The sequence below is a fragment of the Talpa occidentalis genome, unplaced genomic scaffold (genome assembly GCF_014898055.3).
Source record: "Talpa occidentalis isolate TD23 unplaced genomic scaffold, MPIMG_talOcc4v2.1 talOcc4.14, whole genome shotgun sequence".
Classification (NCBI taxonomy): domain Eukaryota; kingdom Metazoa; phylum Chordata; class Mammalia; order Eulipotyphla; family Talpidae; genus Talpa; species Talpa occidentalis.
The window spans coordinates 30929750-30948885 of NW_023601433.1; the positions used below are offsets into that span (position 1 = coordinate 30929750).

At 33.0% G+C, this 19136-nt stretch overlaps 1 protein-coding gene across 1 annotated transcript in view; it reads right to left on the minus strand.

Annotated features, from left to right (window-relative positions):
• RYR2 (ryanodine receptor 2) overlaps window positions 1-19136 on the minus strand; it is a 697569-nt gene that overhangs the window by 61835 nt on the left and 616598 nt on the right. The window contains exons 79-82 of the mRNA XM_054694896.1: window positions 7300-7399; window positions 5841-5920; window positions 1895-1971; window positions 1033-1106 (exon numbers count right to left, since the gene is read on the minus strand). Coding sequence (XP_054550871.1) covers window positions 1033-1106; window positions 1895-1971; window positions 5841-5920; window positions 7300-7399 — 331 coding nt within the window. The remainder of the gene's footprint in view (window positions 1-1032; window positions 1107-1894; window positions 1972-5840; window positions 5921-7299; window positions 7400-19136) is intronic.

Below are 19136 nucleotides of genomic sequence, written 5' to 3' on the forward strand. Positions count from 1 at the left end.
TAGCAGCATTAAAGTATATACAAATGAGGCTTTACAATATAGTCAGAAATATGCAGCTAATTCTTTTGGCTATTGTGAGAACAAAAATATACAGAGATGATTAGAGAAATTGGTTAACTGTAAAATAATTCAGAAAGGCAAACAGGAGATGGGAGAAATGGCAGATGGGAGAAAATTTATTCTGTGCAACACGATTAGTTTTATAGAGTACCCAATGTTCCAAAACTAGCACATTGATAAGATGACAACTCCAAACCAGACCAAACAAACAAAAACAGATAAACACAGAGAGACTTACTAAAACTGAATTAATGTAAAAGTCAAACACAAAAGAATAAATGAATCAAAACAAAAAATAGGGTGATAAATTTCTTCATAATACTAAAGTGATTGTAGTTATTTCTGCTTTAAAAGACCATGTGTTAATTCTTTTAGTTTATACACACATTTATTTAGAGAAAATGCTAAGATTGAGTTGCTAATTTCCTGCATATGTAAATTAAATGATCAGAGTTGTATAAACATAAAAATTACTCTTCAATTTCTTTCAGCAAACAATTCAGACTTGCAAAGAATATGTGAGAGAGAAGGCTAATTGGGCTAAAAGGAATGGTGGTGGATTGAAGGAGCTGAAAAAATTGCAAATCTAAGCAAGTAGAAGAAAGTCTGAAAGTCTGACAATTTGCTAAAATGATCAAAGAAAGTCAAGCATTCTCTAACTGGATTCATCTATGTCTTTATAATTTTCATTAGATCTTTCTCTAATATGAGATCTTTATCTAATACCCAATGAGGGGAAAAGCCACCCATAGTAGGTCTAAGACAAGGAGTTAATGACCTACATGGAAGGTTGGGTTTTGGGTGTAACCTGTGTGAGTGGCCAATTACTAACTTAAATGTGTCACATAGCAATTCAGTAATTTAAAAATAACCTTGTATCTCTCTGGATTGAAAAGATAATTGAGAACTCACTTCCTTCAGGGTATAAAGGTGGTGGGAGGCAAGTGATTCTTTTAACTTAATGATCAATACCTGATCCTTCCTCTGTCACCATTCCAAGTCCTTCAGCTTTGTTTTGTCGTTCAAATGCATTTAGGTCAAGGACACTATAATAACAGAGAGAAAAACATTTAGAAAACTAATAAAAAGTTTTCTTTTTTTCAGGAGAACAAGTGCCAATAAACCATGTATCATGACATGTGAATCAAAGGTAAATACACTGAAAACATAATTTAATATCTACCAACAATATTTTCATAGTGGCAGACTTGTCTCTCCCCAGGCCTGAACAGAAATAATCCTTATGAAAGTCAAACATAAGACAATAATAGTTTCAACTTTGGGAGTCTATTACAAAGTTAGTAGACATACTGAAATATAATTAAGATAATCATTTTTTTTCCACTTGGAATAGATTATTATATTAAATATGTGTCAGGTTCCTTAGTCAAATACTGTCTAAATGACTTTGAATTTATACAAAATAGATACAAAATAGATAAAAAGATTATCAAAAATTAGTTGGTTAAGGAACATTAAGGATCTTTTATTTAAGGAAAAAGAAAAATGGTCTTCAAGCTCCCAAATAAAACTAATGTAATTTATTTATTCTCTTTTAAAAATCACATACCACTCAGTTTTATGTATACAGTGTATACATCAATAATCCAGGATGCCTATTTAAGCACAAGGAATACTATTTTAAAATATTATTAAATAAGTAAGTAAAACATAATAATGCCTAACAAGGTGAAAAAAAGATACCTATCATTCTATGTTCAAGTGTTTAATCATTACAAACTCTTCCATGAGCAATTTTGCCAATAATGTAAAACTGATACTTTAAAATATACAACCATTGAGTAGAACCAAAACAAGGAAAGTGAGTACTTACCTACACGACTGCATCAGGCCAGCAAGGCTCTGAAAGAAGCCCACATCCTTCTTCTCCTTGAGGTAGTCAAGCATTTTCTATAGTAAATAAACAGACAAACCACATATAGCCACAAAATATAAATGTTGTTTTTGTTTTTTTAAATTTATTTATTATTTTTAATAATTATTTTTTTAATTTTTTATATCATTGTTCATTTTTAAACAATATTTGCTTCCCTCCACCCCCTCAGGTGTAGTCCCCATAGAATTTCCTTCACCAATGCACCCGTGCACCATCACCTCAGACCCCTGTGCTCCTCCCTCCCTCCCTCTGATCCCTCTCCCTCCTCCTTCCCTGTAGTATGGATGGAGCTAGAAGGAATTATGCTCAGTGAAATAAGCCAGAAGGACAAAGAAAAATATCGATGGTTTCACTTATAGCAGGAATATAGGAGAACCAAATAAGACATCAATGTAAAAAAAAATAACAGTACAAAACACAACAAAGCAAAAACAGACAATTATAAATGCTGTTTTTTTAATATTTTATTTTATATATTTTTTACATCATTTTTCATTTGCACAATGTTTGCTTTTTCATCTTGGTTATAGTCCCTGTACAATTCCCACCCCCCCTTATTTTGACCGTAATCCCTCCTACCCTCCCCCACCCCCGTAGTGTGTCTCTGGCTTATAGTTGCGTGTTGATTTTGACTTTCACTTTAGGGATCATGCTCAGCAAAATAAGCCAGAAAGAAAAAGAAAAATACCAGATGGTCTCACTCATAGCAGGAATTTAGAAAACCTAAATAAGGGACCAGGAGAAAGACTATATATGTTGTTTTTTGATAAATAGATAAAGGAGAAGCAAAGACACACTTTCCATTGTAGAATATAGAGAAAAAAATATCCATTGCATAAAATATCCCTAATGTCCCCTTTATCATGAAGTAGGGACAAGCATGTCACAGCAAGAGAGTCACTCAGTTCTAAGTTCAGCAGTATTGTAACATGTCAGTTGATTTACACAAGCACTATAAACATCATAAATATCAAGGGGAAACAATACTCTTAATTTTCTTCTAGTGATGCTTTAAGCATTTGGAGTCAGATACTTAGTTCAAGTTTACTGGGAAGAAGGTCTGCCTGGATATTATTCATAGATTTCTCTCCAGAAATGAGTTCCTTAAACAGCATTACAATTCAAGAGTTCTGACTACCTGTGCCAATGCTGTAGATAGAAATTGTTTCCAGAATCATAGTGTCTAGCCCAAGGAATGGCAGGAATCAATTCGCTATTACAATTTTCTCCCCTATTCTCAGATGATTTCCAGAATTTGTACTCAATTTTTTGGTTAAATATAAATATATAAATAGGGTAAGGCAATTGAAAGGCTCTGTCCTGTTGGCTTACACTATATTACTGTATTTGATGCTTCATACCATAAAGAAACAGCTATTCCCAATGTGGATAAAATGCATTGGAGGTTTCAAATGAGAGAGATATATATAGGAAGACAAGATGATACAAAGCACATGAAAGGTTTTAAGAAAATATACAAAGATAGTGCTCTTCTGCATCTTAGAGGGGAAGTTGTTCTATTTTCAGTGCTATTCTAAATAGGGCTTAGCTAAACAGTCAAAATTTTGGTACTGGTCTTTTGTCTGAAATCAGTCAAAGGTAACATAAAACTTTACATAGTAGAGGCTACACACACACACACACACACACACACAAACCTACATGAGCATAAAAATGCACAAATAAGTACATATATTACATGATAAGTGTACTTTTAGTTACTTGGAGACAAAAGGAATATATACATCATATAAGTCATTTAAAATAAAAGAGATGGCAATAGAAATTATTTTTTGATAAATACAGTGGAAAGATCAGGTAGGTTTTCTCTTTTTCCCTTTTTTTAAAGTCACATGGGCATCTACTATGGAAATCAAAAAGGACATTTGTGAAAATACATGGGAAAAAGGGCATTTATTGTTATGAATTTTCCTAATTGAAACTTAGCATTCCTTTTAACTATTAATCTAAGCAGCAAATACAGATGGGGTAATCATTGGCTCTGAGTTTGTTACCAGTGGAGACTCTATTGATATTTTAATCTCACATTATAGTTATTGCAGCTATTTAAAGTATTTAGACTTGTTAGTTCTCCTCAGTAATCATATTAGACCAAGAACTAGATCTATTATTTAATGAGCTCATAAAGATACACATTTTACTATGTCAAAACCCTGTTTTATGATCTTTTGGTAAATATAACTGAATATACTTGGTTTCCATTGTCAACCAGTGCAATTTTACTTTGTGCACTTTTATAAACATGACATCCAAAGCTGTCCAGAGGTGAGGCTTAACTGAACTGTTAGAGGTATTAAAAAGAAATAACTAAGTACCCTGACTTCGGGAGGTTATGTCTGTTTTCCTTTCTTATATCAAAATAATGATAATGTTTGCAGAAAAAAGACAGAATTTGAGAGAAATACAAAGATGAAAATTTTCAACTATCGTGGGTTGCTATTTAAGCTAGTTTAAAACCTTACCAACCAAAAACTCAACCTTCAAAAATTCTCTGCTTTTCTTATAGTCAAAGGTCATCTATGAGCATATTAATGGATTTGTCCCTCTGGAATGAATCTGAAGATCACAGTAGCTTCATGGTCATACAAACTAAGTTTTCCATTACTTTTTCTTTCCTTAAATCAAGGGAGGCTTTATCTGCTTCATTAAAACTTTCCCCAAAATGAATGGTTATTAGTCCCATGTTCATAAATCATTCATTCTCATTCATACAGATGCCAACATATAAAAGATAAAGCTGTACCCCCCAGTAGTGCAAGGGGTAAAGTCTCAGTACTATGAAGCTACCCGTAGCCACTGCAGCACAAGTTCGATCCCCTGCCAGGGAGCTACCCACATGGCACAGCAGACTTCTGTCTCACCTGCTGTTCCCCTCAGCAGTGTATTTCAGTAGATCTGCCTGTTCTGCTCCCCATCCTGTTTCTGGTGAATCCTCTCACCCCCCACACCTCTGGCCTACACCCCAGCTCTTGTATGCATAAATAAATAAATCATTTAAAAAAGGCACAGTTTAGCTATAGATTAGTACCATCTGTCACTTAACATATGTTTTGTTGTTTCTCAATTAGCGTAATTTTTTGTGAGCTCAAGCTTGCACTGTAGACCACACAAATTGTGTCTCCAGAAGTGTGCAATGCACAATCTGACAGTTTCTGAAAGATTTTTAAAGTCACTCAAATACTCACTCAAATACTCATAGATCTTGGCCTTCAGTTGGATATAGAGATTGCATCCTCTTTTATTTTATTATTATTATTATTATTATTTTTTTGTAACTAACTGAAGTTATTAAAATCCCAGCCCAGGGCATGTCTAGATTTTAAATAGAACATACTTACAAAACATGGCTGGGAAGTGATTTTATCATGTTTTGGAAGACTAGAAAGAATTACAACTAAATAAGTTCTTAATAGTGCATTCTGTTTACACTTTAACTCAGGAGCAGATTTCATGCCAAATATACAACAAAATTCTGATAATCGATTTATAGAGGGATAACACTGTAAAACGTGTTATCAAACTAGGTTTCCTCAGGTAAGAATATTTATTTTGCACAATTAAAACAAATGAAATGGTTTATGTTGACTTAATCACATGGAAAACTATACTACAAATGATAATACATATGACATGATTTCAGACATCTAAAGAGCGTTATAGTGCCTCACACAGGGAGTTTGGTGTAGTAAATGGAGGATTTTGGATACTGGGATGAGATGATCATAAAATAAAGATACATTTTATATAGAAAAGGAAAAAACTTACAACTACTATTTCTTTTAGGATGAGTAAAGTAATTCAATTGGGTAATAATATGGACCATTTGTGTGAAAATGACATGTGAATGGCTTAGAGACATTACCTGCTGTACTGTAGAGTTGCCGCCATTTAATATAGCAATTCCAAGTTTCAAAGTAGCAGCTACCATTGGTCCAGTTTCACCTTGAAAATAGAAAAAAGTGTTCCAGATATCATTTCACCTGTTGAAATAAGCCATTCTACCTCAATCTGTGCACTTTTCAAATTATTACCCTGTGTAATTGTGGAGGGTGACAGACTGGTTTATATACCGAAAAACCCTGAGATAACAGGGAATATATTGTCATCAATGTTTTCACTAAATTCCACTTGACAGAGCTACAATTTAAAATTATATGACTACATAGAAAAAATAAGAAGAAAATGAGCTTAAAATATTGAGACCTAAAATTATTAAGATTCAAAAATAATCATATATGTTAAAATAACATTTAAGTGACTACGAACTATATAAAATTTTCTTTAAGGAAAAGTTATGTCCTGCCTTCCTCAACAGTATTATGACTGAACAACTTCTATTATCTTCATTTTCTCACTTTTATTTTACTTTGTTTATAGTCTTCCTTTATTTGGATGACTAGTCAGTTTTAATTTATCCAAATAATAATGACAAAATTTTAAATTCAACTCACTACTAATATTTTTTCTTTTTTAAATATATTTCTTACATCATTTTTCATTTTTGCACAATTTATGCATTTTCATCTTGGTTATATCCCCCATACAATTGCACCCCCCTTATTTTGACCCCAATCCTTTCTCTCCCCGCCTCCTACTATTAATATGTTAACATTATTTACCTCTACTTATCAATAGAACTAATTCCCACTGGAGAAAGTTTTTAATGATAGAGTATACCATTACTTTTTCATTAAAAAATTAATTAAAATATATTTAATACATTTAAATACTTCTTTTAATACAAAGAAGTTATTAATAATGTGAAACAGTCATCTTGAAATGGCTAGCTTTTCAGAGATATGAAACTACTTAAGCTGTTAATAAGATTCTCTAAAAAGTCTAAACATATTAAAGATATGCAAACTGTGGCCTGGGAGCTCAGTCCTGCCTGTCACCTGTTTTTGTAAATAGTCTCACCTTGAAAGCCCCCTTCTAGGTACTTTCATTCCACTGTGGCAGAGTTGAAGAGTTACAAAAAGAAGGCTCTAAGAGATGGCATAGTTCATGAAGGTGAAAATATTTACTACCTGGTTTCTCACAGAAAACATCTGCTCTCCCCTGAATTATAAAACCAGCTTGCTAGAGTTGTGTCACATTTCCCAACAATTAATGAACAAAAATAAAATAAATCTCAGCAAGTCCAAAAAAATATCAAAATTGGATTTGGCCAATGAGACCTCACAATTTTATAGTTACCTGACCTAGTTACTAACAAGAAATTCAGGGGCTGAATACATTTGTAGAATTTAACAAAGGGAATGCTGAGAGGCAAGAAGACATCTGAGGAGCCCCCACTGCCCAGGTGGGGTAAGGAGCCTCACCTTTGCTGGCGCTGATGGTCTGCAGCACCATTTCAGCAGCACCGCGGTCGTGGAGCCTGGCTTGCTGGTATAGAAGCTTTTGCTTTTCCATTTCTTTTTCCTGAACACAAATCCCAACCATTTATGTTGTGGCTATCAGTAAGCACGGCAGCTTTTAATAAACCATATTTTCAGTCATCTCTTCATGTATGGGCTCTATGACAACATTATGGACCATTTCAACACCAACAATGTTATTAAACAGACGTTAACATAGTCAACTCTTGGTTTTTCCCTTTATGTTTTTCTTGATAGACTTTTGGTACTGGTTTATCAGGATGAATTTCTCAATTGTAATTATTTGATTAGTCCAAAGCCTGTATCATCATTTTGAAGTACTGTACTTCAGCACTGAAACTTGCACTTTCTGAACAATATATTTGTGCATAAGTTTGTCACATTTTTTAATCTCCCATGTCATGGCCATAACTTGATACTGCTCAGCAAATGGCTCCAGTTGCAAGTTATCACTGAATGACAGAAAAACATTAACTGAGACATGTTGAAGTTTAAGCAAAGTTGAAAGCTGATATGGATAAAAAAAGTAGGCTTCAACTAAGTAGTGACTTATGGTACAGGTCTCCCCAGTCACCCCCAAAGAATAAAAGAAGCAATGTGCCTTTATATTTTGTAATACTCTGGTGGTAACAAACGATACTGCATGGCGCTGCTAGAGCAATGGCTGGAGTTTGTTCTTTTCCGCTTAAACTACCACTGAAAACATAAAGAAGAAAATAAAAATAAAATATAAAGGCACAGCAAGTTCAAGATTGGTAGGATCATTCACTTGAGCTATCCAGTTCGCTGGAGAATTGAGACGGAACCAAGCAGTATAAGTTGCAGAATGAAAGTTGCATAGAGCCCTATGATAGCGAGTCCATCAAATGGCGTGGTAGAGAAGCTTGGTCAATGGGACATGAAACAGTCACTTAGTATCATGTCCATAAACACAACGGCCAAAACATATATGACCTAACAGCAGGAAGAGCTGCAGCAGAAGTAGCCAGAGTGACAGCTTTGCTGCCATAAACTTTCCATCCAAAGTACGGAAAATAGACACTGGAAGATGGAAGAGGTTTAAAAAATGAAGGCTTGCTAGTTACAGAATATGAAAAATAAAGTAAACTAAAAGAAGGGGGAAAAGAAATGGGCTCAAACAAATGAAAAAAGAAACCTTTAAATCAAAAGCAACCAACACAGACATTTATGCTGTTACCAGAGAGTTCTCGCCGAGGCTGGCAAATTTGTTTCTTAAATCTTTGATAATATCGTGCTGCGAAAACAAAATTGATCAGGGTTTTTTTTCACACTATAGTTAGAGCTCCTGTGGTTAAATTTTTTATTTTTTCTTAAATTATGTGATAGGCCTAAATGGAAGCAGAGAAAAGAAAAAGAAAAGGCAGCTTTGCTTTATATGTAGCCATGCTAACATCTAAAAGGTTTGCCTTCATGTTTAAACCTCTTCCTGTGAAGTCAAAAACAAAACAAAAACAAAACCACACAGACACACAAAACCATATTGTCATTACAACACAGTTTCAGAAAAACTGAAAGAAGACCCTTTGTCTGCTCTTCAGCTGTTGTTTAACATTGGTGAGCAACATTTGATTCTTCCTTTTAGACCCAACAATCTTTTGCTTTCTTCCCATTGCCAGAGATTTATCTGGAACTTCCATTTCTGAGCTTAACCACTCCTTTTGTGAAAGAATTTTTCCATAAGAAAATGATAAGAAATTATTGCCTGAAGGAATTGGCCTGGCATTTTCATCAACTAAAGAGGCAAGAGAGAAAGAGCAATCCTGTGGAACCAATGGAACATATAAAGATATTCATCAGGAAACCCAAATAAGAAGAAGAAGGTTTTATGCCATATAATCTTGAGGGGGGAAAAACACATACACACAACAACCTTTGCCATTTGTGCTCCCAAAGTAAGTAAACCAGGTCAAAAGTTGCCAGGAAAATTAGCACAATAGGTTGTAAGGTCCCAGTACTCTCTCCTGTAACTAAAATCACGCAAGATGGATTGGACACCAGTAGAATAAAAAAATTGTCAGGATATCAAATTCCTTCTTTAAGAAATAAATTCCCTGGGCAAAGGTAACTCTCATTATTCTTATATGATATCTAAATTTCAATAATAATAAATCTTTCAGGGGAGATGATAAGCCTTATTTGAAAAAAAAATATTGCACTACAAAAGATATGCTGATCAAGGAGCAGGAAAAATTATACTTCATAAAGAGGCATCAGGCTGACTTCACTCTTGAATTTCCTCTGTTAGATTGAGGAGGAAGCTCTCTTTTCAAAAGATCTTTCATATTATTTCTTTCGGGTGCTTTGTCCTTTGAGAGCTGCTTCTGGGTTTGCAATTTAATCTTGTCACTGGAAATTTCATCACAACATAAAAAAATAAAACCGTGAAAGCTAAACCAGAAAGTTTCCAGACAATAAAATGCTGGATTATATGGAAAGGAAAAAAAAAATATTTCATTTCAAGTTTATTGCAGATTAGTTTTTCTAAGTAAACTGGTGGCAGATCTTTTAAAAGTATCTTAATACTCAGGGAAATAGCACTTTGAAAGTAGCTATTTTAAAAGTGCAGGGCTCTTCCCTATCCCAGATTCTATCTAAACTGCCCAAGTGTCTTGAGTAAACATTATACCTTCAGCATGCACTTCAGTCTCTAAGTTATTCCAAGGTTACAAAGGAAGTTTTAAGGGAGGAGGGTGGGAGAGCAATTTCACAATGTGAATTTTCTCTTGACAAAAAGTTCTGATTGCTGAAAGCAAGCAAAAGTTATTAACTACTACCCTAATAAGATTATTATGAGTTTTTTCAAGGCCAAGGGTGAACATAAATCAGACCCACATCCAAATCAAAGGCACTGACTGGAAGCATTCAACATCAGGATTTGATTTTAGTGTAACCGGAGTTTCTGAAAAATCGCTTATACTTATCTTCTATTTTGTCTAAGAATGCCTGCAGTTTTTAGCCCTTCATATAGGGGAAAGTAGAAAGGCCTACAGGAAAAAAAAAAAAAAAAACACTCAGTTTTCAACAACTTGCCTTATGTAAGAAGGAATATTGAAACAAGAATAAAACCTGGGTATCCTAAAGGCAACAAGGTGATTTTACACTATTTCTGAAGGACCTTCCTCAACTACATGGACACCTGGGACACATGTGCATCATAGGCTGACACTACATCACAGGCTGTAATCTGTGCATAATGCCAACTCAATCCAGTGGACTTGCTTTTTCTCTTTGTACTTCCAAGCTTTCAGTTTTCCCTAATGTTTTCCTCTTAAACTACAAGTGGTTGCTAGCTATAAGTGTGTAGAAATGTCCATGAGATAAACTCTTTTAAAAAATATTTGCCATAATTAAGTAATGCTATAAGCCAGCATTGAATAGTCTTATGTATCATCTGAAATGTAGTCATACATAACATAAATTGATGCTGAATCTCAATATTACAGAAAACAAAAGATGGAAGACTGTGGAAGATTCAATTGGATAACTAAGGACAAAGTTGAAAGGCAGTGAATGATATTAACAATTTGGTTTATGACACCAACAGGCCAACTCAGAACAAAAATATAGAAAAGTCACATTCTCTACTTCAATTAATTTTGTTCTGTACTACAGCTTCTGAATCTGTAGATTGGCCATACTCATAGAGTTGACTCACAGTGCTAGGGAAACACTTAAAGAGGACAATAACTTTAATAATGAATGGTTATCAAAATTTTAAAATTTTATATTATAAAAAATTAAATAAATGTATATAGAATTTTCTAGAAGAAAGCTCCCTCAGGATAGGAGTTATAGCTTGTTTTGTTTGTTTGTTTACCAGTAATACATACATTGTATATCCAGTACAGTTCCCTATTTATAATAGATGTTCAAGTAATTATGAATGATAAAAATATGTGATATCATAAAGCATGAACGATCAATTTGAAATTTTACAAACATCTTTTTACTTGAACAGCTACAAAGGTAGTAAAATATGAAAAGTTTATTTAGTTTGCTTTCAGTTTAAAATTATACACAAGTAATAATTCTTAAATTGTAGTTTTTAATCTTATTGTTTTGTCTGTACCTTTCCTTATCACTCTTTTTCTTTGTTACTGAGTTATCAAATATAATAATCTTCCATACTTCAACTTCTTAATCAGGTAAGGATTTATATGTCAATAAATGTTTTTCTAAAATATGACAAACACTAAAGCAGAGAAACATAGTTCAGTCAACATAGTGGAGGCTATGAAGTTAGGGGCTACTGTGTATGTAGTACGACTTTATAGTTAACTTCTTCCTGTATCTCACATGCATTTTAGTTGGAATATTGTTTTCCCTTGTTTCAGCATATTTATAATTAATTAATAGTATTCTAAAGTAATAAAATACAGTTGAGTTGAAATAATTTTCTATTTCAGGGTTCTAGTGACAAAATTTATACCCCATACCACAATGAAAATAAACCAACATATTCCACTTACAAAGTATAAAATGAGAAGGAGGAAAGAGTAATTCTAAAATCAGGAGTGGTCAAACTAGTGAAATTAGGCTGACTTATCATGAGAGAGATGTGGTTTATCCTAAGCACAAAATTGGTTTAAAACAGACTTCATTTACCTATTTGTTTAAGCTTTAAGGGCAGAAGATACTGCTTTAAACAGAAAGTGAGTGTTATTAATGTTATTAATACAATATGACAAAAAACAGAGTAAGAAAAGTAGGGTGACTGATGGCCTCTGATAAGGTAAGGTATGGTTACATCACAAAGGTCCCAGAGTGCTGAAATAATTGTTAAGAAAAAGAGACATTAGAATATATTTGATCAGAGAATGGATCATAACAACTCATTACTTGCATTTGAAACTGTTCCATTCTAGTATTTCTCATGCCTACACATCTAAGATTCACAAATGATTATTAATCCTACCTCAAGTCAACTATTGAGAAACAACTGCACTTTGAACATTTGATAGAGTCTTAAATTCTCTGCCAAAGGGTACCTTTGGCAAATTCTCTGCCAAAATCCTGAAGGATTTTTCAGGAGACTCACTTTAAAATATCTAGCCCTTCATTCTTCCAGACATGTGGTGCTCATCCTATACTAAGCCATCCTCAGATGACACCTATATAACCAGACCCATTGTATAAAGTCTCACATGATTACTGAGGATCTTTTCAATATATCACGTATCTGATGGGGGGGGCATGCTTTAGGAATTATTGTTTCTCAAAACAGAAAAGCTATCACCATTTTATTGATACAGTAAACAGCTACATGTTGGCCGCTAGAAAATTTGGAATCAGTAGTGTTCACAGATTGCAAGAAATTATCAAGATTCTGGCATGGGGTTCTGGATTGATTTCATTTTTGGAAGGTTTCATTTTGTGTCCCTCCCTAACCCCTTTTCTTTCCTCACACATTTTTTTCATCTAACTGTATTCTGTATACTCATGATGCTTTAAATACCACATGAAGAAAAGGTGCAAGCTGGACATCATTTTCTTAAACATTTTATTGTGATGTTTCCATTATAAAGAAACATGGAATTTATGCTCTTTTTTGCTCTTTCACAGAACAGAAGTAATGAAAATGTGTATGTTTCTATCAATATTCAGAAAAAATATGAAATTGCCCGGACAAGTAAAAAGAACTCACAAACAGTAAACCAGGTGATTTTTAAAGGTGGATATGATCCCCTGAGAATATCTATTTCAAAGCCTTAAATTCAAAGAATAAAAATCTGAGGCAGAGAAATCAAAGGTGACCTGTTGAAGGTCATCCAGTTAGCTCTTGGGTGTGTTTGTATAGTTCTGTGCTCGAGTAAACATGTCTCTATGAATATCCCGGACTTGATTTTAGTACGAAAGTGAAAAAGATTAAATCGAATAATAATAATATAAAATACATAATGAGCTTATTATGCAATAGACAATGTTCTAAAACTCTCTATATATTAAAAATTAATATTAATCACAATTTTATGATGTAGAAACTATAATTAGTCACATTTTATAGCAAGGAAAATGAGGTTTAAAAATCACACAACTAGATGGTGGAACTTGGATTCAAATATGGGGGGTCCATATAAGTGTCTGTTCTTTCAATGATTCCACCATATTCCATTCACTCTATATAGGGTAGTCAAGCATAAACTTCAATGGGAATGATAGTTTAAATTACACACACAAAGTAAATTATTGTGCACATTAAAAATGAATGATTACACGTTCAAACGTGTTTGTTATATTTTAGGTCTATAAACTCATATACACAAATTAGGAAATACAATAGAAAGGACTGTTTTCTGGGAATTTTCCTCATACCAGTACCAGTAATCCACCTTGCCCTACTCTACTTCTCTCTAAGCCATGGCAACCTGCCTTGCTTTTGAGCCAGGGTGGCTGAGAAATGCCTTGCACCATCACTGTGGTTATAAAAGTTGACTGCAACCATCACTACCACCTACTAAAGAGACCTTATGCTGAAGGATAAGCAGAGACTGCCTGGAAGAGTTAATATCAGCAGGAAATATGGAGAAATTAACTCCCTATAACCAATACCAGACAGGAGGTGAAACATAACCAGCAGATGAAGTACTTATTATTATTTCCCAGGAGGCAATTCCCCATGATATATATGGTTGCTTAGAGACATCTAACATAACTGATTATCTAGCTGCATCACTGAATAGCCACAGTCAGTGTAAGAATGCATTATCTTATATTTTCTCTCCCTTCCCTGTGTCTGTTCCCTTTTTCCATCATGCTTACCTCCCTGGCATTCTAACATCCCTAATAAAGTGTTAGCACACAATGTCTATGTTCTATTTTCTAGGGAATCTGGGTTTATATATACGGACATTACTTGAGATCAACAATTTTAGTGTATAAAAATGCAGTTGGCAGATTGCAGCAACAGGTGTGAGTATTGGAGAACATCAGCTGTCAAAAGTCCTTCTGCCTTTCTCCTTTACAATTCAATAATTTAACAAGCCAGTCAACATTTTAGCTCATATTTTGGATACCATAGAATTTCTGTACTAGGAAGTAAAGAACTGCAAATTTTTTTTTGATAAAATGGATAATTGTTTCAATGGTCTACATCCGTTGTTTTATATTTAAGGAAACTTTTTGGTATGATTCAGGAAGCCATTCTAATTTATAACTGTATTTCTATGAACAAAACTGAATAAGCCCATTCAAAGATCAAATTATGTAGTTATTAGAGAAGGTACATCTTGCTTACAGAATTACCAAAAAATAGAGTATTATTCAACATTAGATTGAGGCCCAGACAAAGTGCTTTTACCACTGGGTAGAGCTATATAACATCAGTCCTTAAGACATTTTGAACCTAAATTGCTTCTTCCTTGCTTAAATGGTGCATAATTTGTAATGAGTTGGGTATTGTTTTGTCTGAGTACATTTTCAAGTTTTATGTTATTTTGCTTAGCCAGAGGCCCATCCAGGAGTGCATATAAGTTAGTCTTCTAAGTTTTTATTGTAGAACATCAGCTTGCTACATGCATATCTAGTATTAAAGACACAGAGATTTTCTTTAATCAATGTTCAAAATAAGGGGACCCCAGGGACTCTTTAGAGAATTCATCTGTGAATTAGAAATTGGTTATTTGCCAACGATGGTACAACTTGCCTAATATTTAAGAAAGATAATTTACCAGACATGTTAATGCCTCATTTTTCTATCTTACTTAAGTTTCACTGTCATTAAGTTTTTCAGTAAGTAATAAATCTATATTATAGTTCCTTAATATTCTATAGAAATGCTTTCATTGATATCACTTAATGTAGTATCCTCAGATTTTAGAGAATAGCAATAGAAAAAGGAACTATCTGAAGAACATATCTGTATATTTTGCAAAACCATAGCTTAAATATGGTCTACTACCAAAGCTCTGTATTGATCTAGGTTAAAAAAAAATTCCCTGATCATGCTCAGAAAAATAGTTATTTGACTTGAAACATTATTATTATTTATTTGTTACTATTATTATTTCCTTTGGCTTAGGAAAAAAGGCAAAGCTAACTAAAGCACAAATGCAGTAAGCAGCATTTAAAATAACTGCTAAAAATATTAACTTTCAATTAACACTGGCTTCTGTACAGGGTTTAACTATTCTTTTTTATAGCTATAATATTGAAGAAGGCTCAAATCTAAAAAAAATTTACATATTAAACTAAATATGCAATAAAGCTATCAATTTGCCATGTTTCTTGAGTTTTACTTTATTCGTCATGAATAAAGTATAATGCTACTATGTTAACATCTACTTTTTTCTTCTTAATATGTTTGTTGAATACTCTACAGATAATGTAAGTAGAAAGTACATAAAATAATACTCAGTCATAGAATAAAATTCAATTATTTTATTTGGGACTAACACAGTCACCATTTTATTTAACATAACTTATTTTAGTAATTATTGAACTACCAAATCACCTTTCAGATTCTTTATAACTTAGATGAAAAATTCCACTATTAGACTGTACCTAAATGACATTAAATAACCAGACATCTCAATGTAAGAAGTCTGGTACATTACTAAATTAGTAAAGATTAAGTAACAATCCAGTTCTGCTGTCATATTTTTCAGTTTTTTTGTAATTATTAGAGTCAACCATAGACTGTATGTAAGTTTCAACTTTTACTTAAGAGTTTATATTACCTACTCACATAGGTACATATTTTGGAAATAGTCACATGCTACAAAATTAGGCACAAATAATGAATTATTGTCCCAAATCACATGAAGATTTTGAAATCAACAGGTTAGGAAGTGAAAATTCCCAAATCCTGTCTATGAAGTTATACTATAAATATGTGGCAAATAATGACAACTTTAAAATCCTGTCTCCTGCTGGTATAGTTATATCTGCTAGTTCACATCCCTTTTGGGTGATCAATTGCTAGGTTTCACTATTGTATGAATTTCTTGCCGGCCATTCTAAGTCCAAAGGTAACCTATCCTCTGTATCTTGCTTGATTCCATGTCTTAAGTCTGACCTGAATCCTAGATTCCAGATGCAAAGATTCCACTATTGTTCATTCCCAGACTTCTTTTCTGAATATGGAAGCTTTTGACTGTCATCAAACTTGACCCTATTTCTGAAATCACAATTCTCTTTCAAAGGAAAATCATTTTCTTTTTTTTGTTTTTGTTTTTCTATGCCCAGGTTTTATTGTTTGCTGAATAACTCAAGTATTGACAACAATTTTGAGGCAACTACATTTTCCGTATGTCTCTTTCATCATGAGGATCTTATAAATTTATTTTGTTTTATTTTTATTTTTAATTAATATTTTATTTTATATAATTCTTACATCATTTTTCATTTTTGTACAATGTATGCATGGAAAATAGTTTTCTTAACCAACAATGTCTTCTTATCCTGACTTGCCTTATCTACCTTCAACTCATTCATATCAGCATACATTTGGGCCATGATATTTGATGTTATCTCAGATGTCAAATCTTTGATTGATCTTAGGAAGTCTCTTCATGATTTCAATCCTCAACAATTTATAGGAATTTCCCATGAGATAACTAGTGATTAAAGTAAAAAATCTGTCAAATTAGGACCATGTCAATTATTATCTATTGTTTAAGCCAATAATATACAACTGGTATGTCCACTGTATGCATTAACCATTTTATATACATACATATTCATGCATACATAGATGTGTATGTATGAGTGTGTATAATCCCAATGGACCTATACCTGATACCCTCTGCATGAACACAGATTTTAAAACGTATAAGGGTTGTGACAAAAGATCAATAGTTTCCTCAAAATATAATAGTGAGTTAAATATAACAGCCTTTTTTTAGTTTGATTCTTTATGACATTGTAAATTCCTTTTAAAAGCAAATATTTCACTGTTTTTATGAAAGTAAATATGAATAATTTATATTTGCAGATTTTAAAGCTTTTTCTTTTTTAAAAAAATTAGTCATTAAGGGCATTTTCTTACTGATGTTTCTGATCAATTTTACTACTAAACAGTTCATGAAAATAAAATATAAGCTTAACAGGGTTCATATCAGAGTACAGTTTCTGTAATTCTAGATCAAATGTTTTGTTAGCATTTTTCAAATATCTAGCCATTCAAATTATTCAGTGATAGAAATAATCATCTAGTTCTTCCCTATAAACTTCATCTCTATGTAAATGAAAAGCTGATATCAGCATTGATATCATGGAAGACAATCTCCAGTTACAACTCAAAGGTATTACTTGCACAACAGGAAAGCAGATTCCTTTCTCATTTTACCAGCAATGACATTTACCAGTGTCATTTCAAGTAATGAGACTAATACAAAAAACAAACAAACAAAACCAGGGTGATGAAGTCAGAATGTTGCACTGAAAAGTCCCTAGCTAAGTTAATCACCTAAAGGGTTGAAATTTTTAACCCCAGAACAGTGTGTAACTCAAAGGTAACATGTAGGACAACATTTCAAGTTATGAGTCACATGAATTGCAAGAAGCATAAACCTGTGTGAAGGAAGAGATGCTGAAAAGATCATTTGCATGAGAGCTACAAACTTGTAGAACAATTTCAAGACCTTTTATTACAAAAGAATCCAAGATGTTGGGTCTAACAAAGGTAAATGTCACAAGAAACTGAAACTCAGACCCAGACAAATACACACATATATATAGTTTTACCTTGCTTCGTTGGGATCCTGTGACCTTAAGGAAGGATGAGGACAAGAAGCAAAATAGCAATAAACAATTGCTCTGAGGACAACTGATAGACTACAAATGGTGTGCACTTCAGAAAAACAGTATTATCTGTTTATAGCTCATTCTACTTTACCATTTCTTATCAATGAAGATGGATTGGAGAACAGAATATACATACATTAGAAAAGAAAATATCATAAGGGAAATTAATCTTATGGTATTTTTTTCAGCCAGCAACAGTCATAGGTTTTTTTCAAATTCATGTGTTTTTATAATTTTTACACTCTGGTTTCAATGTTGCAGAGCACTTATATCAAATTATTACTGAAAGGGTTGCTACCCTATGAGCCTTCTTCATCGAAACTCTTTTGTGGGCCCATTCTAATTGAAAACTAACTGCTGATTACTACTATAATTCAGACTTCTAGTTCAGAGTCTATACATGTAAGTTAATAAAAAAAAAAAAGATAGTGTAATCTAACCTATTCCTTCCACTTAATTTCCTTTTGAAAAATCCAAATAAATAAAAATAAGTAAATTAAGTAATTAATAAGGAGGATTGTAGTTAGAAACAACTAGTTTTCCTTATAAAAAACAAAAGTATAATCTAAACAAAGGGTAGGGGAATTATATTTACTTTCCTCCTGGCTAATTTACATTGAACAGTATTTCAGTTATATAAATACTTAAAAGCTGAGCACATTTGAGAAAAAAAAATCATAAAATAGCGCAAAGTCCTAGGAATATATGCACTCCTACCTCATGCAAGCAAACTGCATGGAGTGCCACCACCTACATATGTACAGGGAATGAGTGACCTAATAGGGCAGAAGATAAGAAAGGCCAGATCTTTAATACTTCTTGAATACATAATAAAATCTCAAGCCAAAGGTTTAAATAAAACACTTGCTGTTATGCTTCAATACATATTTTCCTCACATATCTGTTGGAAATTTCAGGTGACAACATTTATAGAGATGAGAACTATTTGAAACAATCTCATCTCTGAGGATTCTCAGGAACACTCATTCTGAACATATGGGTTTTATTTGATTATT